A 10,251-nucleotide genomic window follows, 5' to 3' on the forward strand; every position below is an offset into this window, starting at 1 on the left:
GGTTTGAAACCATGGTTTCAACATTTTTAAATACAAAATTTAACCCATAAGTTAATATTTTGTAAAAAAAGACCCATAAGTTGGTAAATATTTTTAACAATTACCCCCCATCAATCATTTATCAATCTCATTAACTTCCAACAACCTTTATTTATATCTACCAACCTTTAATTTATGTGGGAAGATTATATTAAATAATAGTTACATTACTATTCATGTTAAATTTTCGATTTTATTGAAGTAAAGTTTAATTAATTGATGTTGCATTTTTTAGAAAAGCCTTCAAAAGTAGTGTACTAATTTTGTTATAAACTATGATTTGCTCATTTGGTAAGCATTGTATAAGAATTGAGAATGTTTTGAGAGTTTTCACAATTTGTAGATTTTTATGTCTATGAGAAAAAATATAAATTAAAATATCCAAATTATGTGTCCAAATATAATTTGAAACCATGGTTTGAAACCCCATGGTTTCAAACGGGGCCAAAGTGCACCTGAATTATAACGAATGCACCAAACATATATAAAGTATAAACCATGCAGAAGTGCTAGCTTCAGCTTACTTATATACCACCTCTCCCTTCCCAATTTAAGTGTCTTATTTTCTTTTTTGGTCTATTTCAAAATGAGTTGCCTCTTATACAATTTTTCCAATTCCAACATTTAACATGGTAGGTTTTCGGCCACAAAATTTAAAGAACGATACAAATCTTTAATTTAATACCACAAAATTTAAAAGTCTTCATTTATTTCTTAAATTTGATGTCTGTCGAAACTAAAACACGTAAATAATTGGGACCAAGGGAGTATTAGTAATAGTTATATAGCCCGAATTAACTACTACTACTACTACTACATAAGGCATCACTACAGGGAGATTCCTTGATCCTTTCTCCAAATTAAAGAGCTTTATGCACGAAATATCAAAACTCTTCAGAAATTTGACTTTTGTTTTTCTCTCCACTTTGTATCAGCAAGATGCTTGTGCTCCTCCATCAAATCAGCCAAACACCAGCTCTGCAATTTTCCAAAACTCCTTCATCAGAATCCCAATAAAAGCAACTAGTTCGGTGCTTTTAATTGTTTGAAATTCGCTCATCAAGCTAAAGTCTAAATATATTTTTAAAAATTAGCTAAACCTTAAGGTTAAAACATAGTCTCACTAGGTACTTACGTCAAACCAATAAATGTAAGATATATGTTTTGCATATACACTTACCTTGATTAAATGATCTATGTTTCACTTTAATTTATTGATATTCAAGATTAATCGTTTATTTAGATATAAATATTCAATGTGAATAAGTATTTACAACATTAATAGCGATGGTATTCCGAATTAACTTTAGGTTCAAATGCAATATTATTCATTAGTTGCATATTTGCATGTTTATAATATACTCCCTCCGTCTCATAATAAGTGTCTCCTTAGTCAAAAAAATTTGTCCCATAATAAGTGTCTCCTTAGCCAAAAAAATTTGTCCCATAATAAGTGTCACCTTAGGAAATCGAGACACGAATTGGCTAATTTTTTTCAATTCTATCCTCAGACAAAAAGTGACAAGTTAAAGTAACATTTAAATAATGATTGAAGAAGCCACATAAAAACTTGGTATTATTAGATTCCCAATGTCAAAAGTTTTATTACTTGTGCATGTCTAATCAAGAGGAAAAAGTAATTTATTTTTATTGTATATAGGTAATTTGCTAATCTTCACATTGCATTATTGATTTCTTAATATGCGTGTTTTGGCTAAGTTGACACTTATTATGGGACGCTGGGAGTAATGGTTTATGTTATCTTCTAATTAGTCGGTAAACTTTTTTATTTTTTAAATGAAGAATATTCACAAGATTGCACTAAAGAGGAAGAAGTCAACTCTTTTCAAAGAAATGAGGCATCATTCTAATCACTTATGCAAGGAAGATATCATTTTAGGGACTTACGTAATACTTTACTTAATAACCTTTCTTATCATTTTCGAATAAGCGAATACTAGTTTAGAAAGTTACTAATAATACATGTATCGATTTAATATAAAAGAAACTTTTAGTATATTGATAGTAATTCATAACTTATTTAGGTAAAACAAATTGAATCTTAGATGCGATGTTCTATTCTTGTATTTTCTAATCCTTCTTAAAAATGTTTCGGTCTTGACGTTCAAACCCACTGTTCTTTTTTTTTTTTAGGACGTCTCAACACCTAATTGCTATCGACTCTCATCCCTTTTTTACTTATCCACTTGTAACGTGCAGTAGATGAATCAATTTGGGTGTTGAACTTCTTTTTATAAAATAGTAGTGTTCAAGTTTTAAGCGCACTTTTCAATCAATATAAGTATAGAGTAATTTAATCCTCCAAAATTTAAACCGTTGAAAAGATAAAAAGAAATCATTTAATAGTTCTAATTTCATTAATATTTTAATTTGAGAGCTCGTGATTTTCAATGCACTTCATTGGTGACTAGGTTATGCCACTAAGTTGCCTAATTTATTAGATTATATACCATTTTTTTTTTCTCATTGTACAGAAAAAAACATTTATAATAATTAATTATTTGTACTCCCTCCATCTAGTTTTACTTGTTCACTATACTAAAAATAGTTGTCCAATTTTATTTGTATACTTTAGAAAATCAAGAGATAATTTATTACTTTTTTCCTATTTTACCCTTGGTACTAATAAGTCAAAACTTTCAATTCCTTTATCCAACACTTTGGAATTATGCTAGTCAAACTTGGCTTTATATGAAAATTTTGGCTCCAAAATTAACTTTTTTATGGGGAAATATGTGAATTGTTGGAACACATTACTTAATTAGTTGGCTGCACATTTTTTTTTGTAAGCTTTAATTGATTTCAATCATTAGGTAATTAGCAATAATTAAGGATAATATGGTAAACTTTTCATTCTATTTTTGGCTCCTTAATAGGCATGACAAATCAACTGTGTCAAGTAAAACTGGAAGGAGGGAGTATTGAGTAATAATTTATATTATGTGCTTAATAACTAAAAATAAAAAGATAAGTTATTTGTTACTCCCTCCGTCCCATAATAAGTGCCACCTTCGCCAAAAACACGCATATTAAGAACCAATAATGTAATATAAAGTTTACCAAATTACCCTTATGTAATAAAAATAAATTATTTTTACCTTTTGAGTAGAGCATGCACTAGAAGTAAATCATTTGAGTTTCCGAATCCAACAATACGGTGATGATCGACCGTTAATTTCTGTGAAGACTCTACTATGTGTCAACCGAGCGTCCGAGAACCATTTCTTTTCAATCATCATTTGATGTTCTTTTTGATTTCTGATATGCAAGCGTATAATTGAAAACTTCTAGTCAATTTATGTCTTCGATTTCCTACTTTTATTACTAATTTTGATTACTCGATAGCTACCGCGTCACTAGTCTGGTTGTCTTTAGAATAAAAAAATTCTTCACTTCTCGCGTGATGGACCGTATTCACTTATTATGGATTGTTTTCTTGGAAGTTGAAAATATTATTATTATAAAAAGAAATTAGGCTGTCAGCATATATAAGCTAAAATATTATCCGCCCATGCCTTTCTTGCCTATTGTCCCACTTCCTGGTATCTGCCGGTAGCCCGCGGCGGCGTCTCGTTAAAATTAAAGGTCATGTGTTATAAGACTCATTTTTAGGACATGTTAGTCCTTTGAGCTTTCCTCCTACTCCACATAATTATAATTCGGTACCTGATTCCCTCAACCTCAATACCTTTCAATTTCTTTTTGCTGTGGAATATTTTTGTAAGCTCCAACTGGTGACAGTTAAAGCTTGACCTAGTAAATCTAGTCCCAGGTTCGTCTATCTGATATGAAAATCCATTTTCATGTTCATCTTTCAGCTTTAACTTTTGAATTTTTGTTTGTTTATATAATAATTCTCTCATAAATGTATTTTTTTTTCCCTCTGAAAATTGAGATCTAAGTCAGCACAGGTAAATATCTCTTGCTTCCAATCCGGTCTTTTTGAATTCGACAAAGCAAAGGTTAATTCATCATATATGTGTACTTTTCTGAATGACCTTGTTGGTTTAAATTTAGGTCCAGGGTTTCTACTATTTTAATTTCGGTGTAAATCCTAATTAGGGGACAAGATGAAAGCTAATTAGAGCTACTTATCCCAATTGAGAATGGTTTTTTGTTTGTTTTAGCTTTTAAGGATGATTTTAACAGAGTCATATGTTCAATTTCATCAATTGACTTGTTTTGATAAGGTAGGATATGCTATTTTCTATCAGGAATAATACCAGGTAGCTTTGGATTCCAAGGTTTAGGCAGATTGGACTTGCCCCTCTGCTAGGATTTGAACCTTGGTTTCACAATTCCAACTATTCTACTAGTAGGATATGCCGACCCTGTTAGGAGCATCGGTTAAATTGTTTCTATTCCTAGCTTGTCCAATAAAGTTTTTTTTTTTTTTTTTTTTTGTTAATTAGAATGTTTATTTTGCTCACCGCTGATATCTGTCGAGAAGTTAAGGTTTTAACTGACTCTGTGAAGAAATGTCAATCAGTTGAACAGTTGACTTGGTTGGGATTGGTAATTACACATTATCAATCAATAATTGACTGCTTCTTAATCCCAGCTAAATGGGGTTGCTGTTATGAATCCTTTTATACTGATTCAGAGGATTAATCATAAATAAATTTTTTACATTGGAAAAATATCGCATCCCTCCTTTAGCTGTAGTATGTTGAGGAATAGCCTTAAGAGACTATCTATTGAATTTTGGAAGCATGGATGGATATACAGATACAGTAATACCTAATAGTTTATGCTGGATCATAGAAGTTCTATGCTAATGGCTTAGGTGGGAAACTTGAGGGATTATGCATCTATATGAGTCATTTCTTAGCCCCTTTTTCGGGGGTTGAATTGATATGTTGCAGTGTACTCAGCCATTAGTAGTAGTTGATGGGAGTTAACTTAATAAAACTTTAAACCTCAAGCGGGAAGGGGAAAGAACACTGTATATAGATGAGACCTTTATTTGTGAACTGAAGAGGAGAATATGATTTTCAGCTTTCTAGGCTTAGTGCAGTTATCTGGCATCAAGAGTTGAGTTCCCTTTTCGAAGATTTTTCACATCCGCCGATGTAATTATTTACAAGAAGACATAATGGAATGCTTGATTTTTTTGTCATGTGAGTATTAAAATGAGAGTACATTATTTGCTTGATTTTCTCTTCATCAGTGCGATGCTCCTCCTACTCCAGAAAGAACAGATAGAGAAGGGAGTTGCATGGTATCCCTGATGTTAAAAAAAAAGCGTCACTTTAAAATTATATGAAGAGCTGGTGTTTCGGTTGTGCATTGATGATTAGTTGTAATTGATTATTTATCATTTTTTCTTCTGCCCATTTCAGAAGCAGTATTGGAGCATATAAGTTGAAATCAAGTGACTACAGCTCAACATGCCGAAAGATAGAAGGGTGAATTCTTCGTCCTTCAACGGGGCAAGGGCATCTCCTTATGCTTGCAGCTCAAAGAATTCTGACCTAGAGCTCAAGAGTTCCTTGCCACCAGTAGGGAATGAAAGAGAATGGGAAGAAGCTAGGTGCCCTATATGTATGGAGCATCCGCACAATGCTGTCCTTCTACTTTGTTCATCACGGGAAAAAGGTTGCCTTCCTTATATGTGTGACACAAGTTACCGTCATTCAAATTGTCTTGATCAATTTTGTAAACTATCATCTGGGACACACTCAGAAGATCAACAAGAGGGAGGTACTATATCAGGGACAATGTTCCACAGGGGAAGTCATGGACAACCTTCGTCACGAACAACCTGGTCTACTGGGGGACAGCAACCAGAGCTTGTCTGCCCTCTTTGCCGGGGACAGATTAAAGGATGGATTGTTGTAGAGGCAGCTCGTAAATTCATGAATTCCAAACAGAGGAGTTGTTCTTCGGAGGCGTGCAATTTCAATGGCAATTATGGTGAACTAAGAAAGCATGCCAGGCTTGAGCATCCTTCTGACAGGCCAGCCGTGGCTGACCCTCAACGACAGTTTGATTGGAGAAGGTTGGAGATTCAAAGAGACTTTGGGGATACTCTCAGTGCATATCAGAATCCATTTGGTGATGACATTCCTGAAGATGACTTCTTAAGTGATCTGCCTCTTGATGGTGGTCTATTTGACCTCCTAGACGGGTACTCTGAGGCTGAGGATGGATTAAGTGAAGACAGCAATTTATTAATGGATTTTGAATTTGAGCTCTCCTTTACTTTCCTGAATGACTTTCCCTTTTTGCCTTTGACATTAGATGAGTTTTCAGACTTTGAGGGTGGGAGGACTGCTAGTCGATCGCAAACTAGTGCTAGATCCGAAAACAGGAGATCTAGGAGGTAAGCTTCATCAGATAATCACGAGGAAAGACCAGAAACTGGAGGAGACACAAATAGGTCATCAAGGCTCATGACAAGCTCCTTCAGGCGTTAAACCAGTGAATTAATGTTTTGGTTCTTCTAACTGTAGTGTGCAGCTTTTGCCTTTCAGGTTGAAGTTCTTTGGTTTTCGGGTATCTCGTCATCACTGGATGTGGAGGAATTTCCACGCCATAATTGCTGTTATTTGTACTCTCAAATGAACATTGCCATGCGTGCTCTTCATTCTTTTCCCTTCTTACTTTGATGCTTTTAGAACAGGTGTATGTGTATCCCCTCTCTCGAAACTAGCTGAACTTATGAAACATAAAGTGTGTTAAGATCATGGTGGGGGTGGGGGGTCGCAGCTTAAAGGATGTTAAGCTTAACCTTATGCTTTTAGCAAATCATTTTTCCAACATTATTTTTCGTAATTTTCCAGCTATGGCATGTGTTGCAGTATTGGACCAATATAACGTTTTCAACATTCATACGACAACAATATAGAAAAAACCACAACTACGATAATGAGATATAGGGTGTAGGAAGGTCGATCATTATAGGAAAACTAGTGAAGTTACCCGCGCTTCGCGCAGGCATAAAAAACTTCATCATTTAATTTTTTAAATGATATTTTTTATTTTTTTAAGAAAGAAAAAAAATTAAAAAGAATCATGTAACCTTGATCGATGTTTTACTAATTTAAATTATTCTATCTTTTTTTTTCCTTTCACTTATTATAAATTAGACTTCAATATACATTCCTTTCACGTTTAGGAGAAATTAAAAAAAAAAAAGTAAAAATGAACCTACTTTAATTTGTTACTTGAGCCAAATTTTACTCAGATTTCTCTCACATCTATCTTAAAGACGAAATTTATGGCGAAGAGCACAATATATTCCATATTGACAAAAATGCCTAGTTTTATATTTCAAATAATAGGAAGCCGATCTTTTCTCTTTGTCGATCAAAACTATTCAATTGGACAATGGATTCTAATTTTCTCTTTGTCGATCAAAACTATTCAATTGGACAATCAATTTATTATGTCAAGGGATCGGACGAGAATAAAAATTCTCAATACCTTTATTTTCAAGGGATTTTAAAAAAAAAATGATTGATACTCAATATGAATGCTAGATGGCCTTAGGTATGTAGAGAGTTGAATTGGAAAAAAAAGTTGAAATTTAATAAATGCATACTAAAATATTAAAGCACCATTACAAATAAATTACCCTAACAACAATTGACATGTAAATCATTCTTAAAACCATAAAATGCTTACACTTGTGATAATTAAAGTTATTTCATGAGATAAAATTCAGAATGTTTTGCCTACTACCTTGGTTTTTAGAAGTTGTAGTAAATATGAATAAGTTAATGTTTCAAAATCAAGTTTGCACCACATTCTAAGGCATTAATATGTAAACATTGTTTCATTTATCTTGATTATTACAAATCAGCCATAGCAAAAAAGACGAAAAAGTGTGAAATTGAGAATACAAGAGATGGAGATTAAAGACGTTAAGGTTCTTATCCTCGATCTTTTGTTCCCTTCATAGCTATTGTTATCTTCCTGCAACTCCTTTCTTCATATCACTGACTATTTGGTTGCTCCATCATACTCATTTCTTCACCGTATCATAATATATATAGTTTGCAAGATTACTATTATTTTCTCTCGAATAAAAACTACAAACAAAATATTAAAAATATGTGTACAAATCAATCATAGCAAAAAAGATGAAAAAGTGAGAAATTGAGAATACAAGATAATGGAGATTAAGGACGTTAAGGTTCTTATCATGAATCCTTGGCTGCTTCTGGTCCCTTCATAGCTATTGTTATCTTCCGCAACTCCTTTCTTCATATCAATCGACTATTGGTTGCTCCATCATACTCATTTCTTCACCATATCATAATATATATAATTTGCAAGATTACTATTATTTTCTCTCGAATAAAAACTACAAACAAAATATTAAAAATATATGTTACAAATCAACCATAGAAAAAAGACGGAAAAGTGAGAAATTGAGAATACAAGAGAATACAGATTAAGGACGTTAAGGTTCTTATCCTGGATCCTTGGCTGCTTCTAGTCCCTTCATAGCTATTGTTATCTTCCTACAACTCCTTTCTTTATATTACTGACTATTGTCAGCTCCATCATACTCATTTCTTCACCGTATCATAATATATATAGTTTGCAAGATCACTATTAATTTTCTTCATTTAGTTAAAAAAAAAAAAAAAAAAAAGAGAGAGAGAGAGAGAGAGGCTTTGTAAATGAAAGGTTTTAGAAACTAAAATATATTATTGCATTTACAAAATTTGCTGTTATTTTGGCTTTTGTAAGGAAGTTGAAAGAATGAAGGAAAATGGATCATGTCAGCTAAGTTATACCACCTTATATATGGAAGTTTCATTTCTAAGTTTAATTGCATATTAACTATATCGGTAATTATTAGCATTAACAAAGCATTAGTGGGGAATACCAACGTCGTTGTTTTAGTTAAAATATGCTTGTTGGATCTTCTTTTGGGAAGGCTAACGATTTGCGGTAGTAATAAAAGGCCTAATAAAAATTGAATCTCTTATTAAGCTTGTTATTATATGGAATGGGAAAGGTTGGGGAGTAATAGTTCAGATTTTTTGTTACAATAAAATGAATTAAAATAGGTGAGAAAGGCAAAAAAAGGAGAAAAAAGATAAATACCAATGGAGGCCATAGAGAGGTGCCACATAGAATTGTCTATGTCTAGCTTTATATTATATATTGATACTCATTTACATGTATACACTAAACTAATAAATGGATACAGTGTATCATTATTCTTTACGAAGACTTTGTACTTGACGACGTGCAAGCTGGTTTTCTTTTTAAATCAAACTTCAAATACTTTAGAATAGTAGGGATTTAGTCGATCAGTTGGTTGACTATCTGAATTTTTACTTTGTTGGTGAGGGTTTGAATCTCTACGTTGTAATCTCCTTCCCCATTTTCCCTGACCTCTATGTAATATATATAAAAAAAAAAGTATTAGAATACATAAAGCACTACAAATACCAACATTTGAGATTTGAGAATGTGTCATGTTTAATCCACCAATTATTTACTTTCACATATGTATCGGTGTTATTTATCTTTATCGCAGTTGTATACAGCCCAGCTTACTTTATAGTGGTTCAACAAATCCCAACATTGTTTATACGAAATCTAAATTTATATGTGAATATCAATAAACTTACGACAAACAAAATTATGAACCTAAAATCTCAAAAATATAATTTCACTGTAGGAATCTAGAGGTTGAACACGTGTCCTAATAGAACACTCATACTCTTAAAATCTTAGATGTGCCGTTATATAGATGCTTTAAGAAATAGGAATAGAAACATTCGCAAAAATAAGATGGTTGAACTCCTCAAACATAATGTCTTTTTTCTCTAAATCATTGTGGTAGAACGAATGATCAATAAATAGCGTATCATCCATGAAAAATGCTTTTTTATTCCTATCCACTATTTTAATAGGTCATTAAACGGATAATATGTGCTTTTCAAGTAGTAATTTATATCACCTAATTATATTAGAATTTCACTTTATTTTGTTACTCTTCCGTTTTAAATTATTTGTCTCTTTTTTTGTTCTACACACTCTTTAAAAAATACAAATCAAGTGGGTATTTAGCTAATTTTACCCTTATCTGACTAATCTCCATCCATTAAATATTTATTCTATATATGTGTCAACAAATAATTTCAAACGGTGAGACTATATAACCTTGTTGTTACACGGACTAAATTATCCCAAACTTAATCGCCAGATATTCCAGCCACCAAA

General features: G+C 32.3%; 1 protein-coding gene across 1 annotated transcript; it reads left to right on the forward strand.

Moving 5' to 3' along the window:
• The first annotated feature begins 3,548 nt into the window (after positions 1-3,548).
• On the forward strand, positions 3,549-6,684 carry LOC132063714 (uncharacterized). The gene is made up of 2 exons (XM_059456394.1): positions 3,549-3,832; positions 5,403-6,684. The coding sequence occupies exon 2, from the start codon at positions 5,451-5,453 to the stop codon at positions 6,387-6,389; it is 939 nt and encodes a 312-aa protein (XP_059312377.1). The 5' UTR covers positions 3,549-3,832; positions 5,403-5,450; the 3' UTR covers positions 6,390-6,684.
• The last annotated feature ends 3,567 nt before the right edge of the window (positions 6,685-10,251 follow it).

This window comes from Lycium ferocissimum, chromosome 7, assembly GCF_029784015.1.
Source record: "Lycium ferocissimum isolate CSIRO_LF1 chromosome 7, AGI_CSIRO_Lferr_CH_V1, whole genome shotgun sequence".
NCBI classification, from domain to species: domain Eukaryota; kingdom Viridiplantae; phylum Streptophyta; class Magnoliopsida; order Solanales; family Solanaceae; genus Lycium; species Lycium ferocissimum.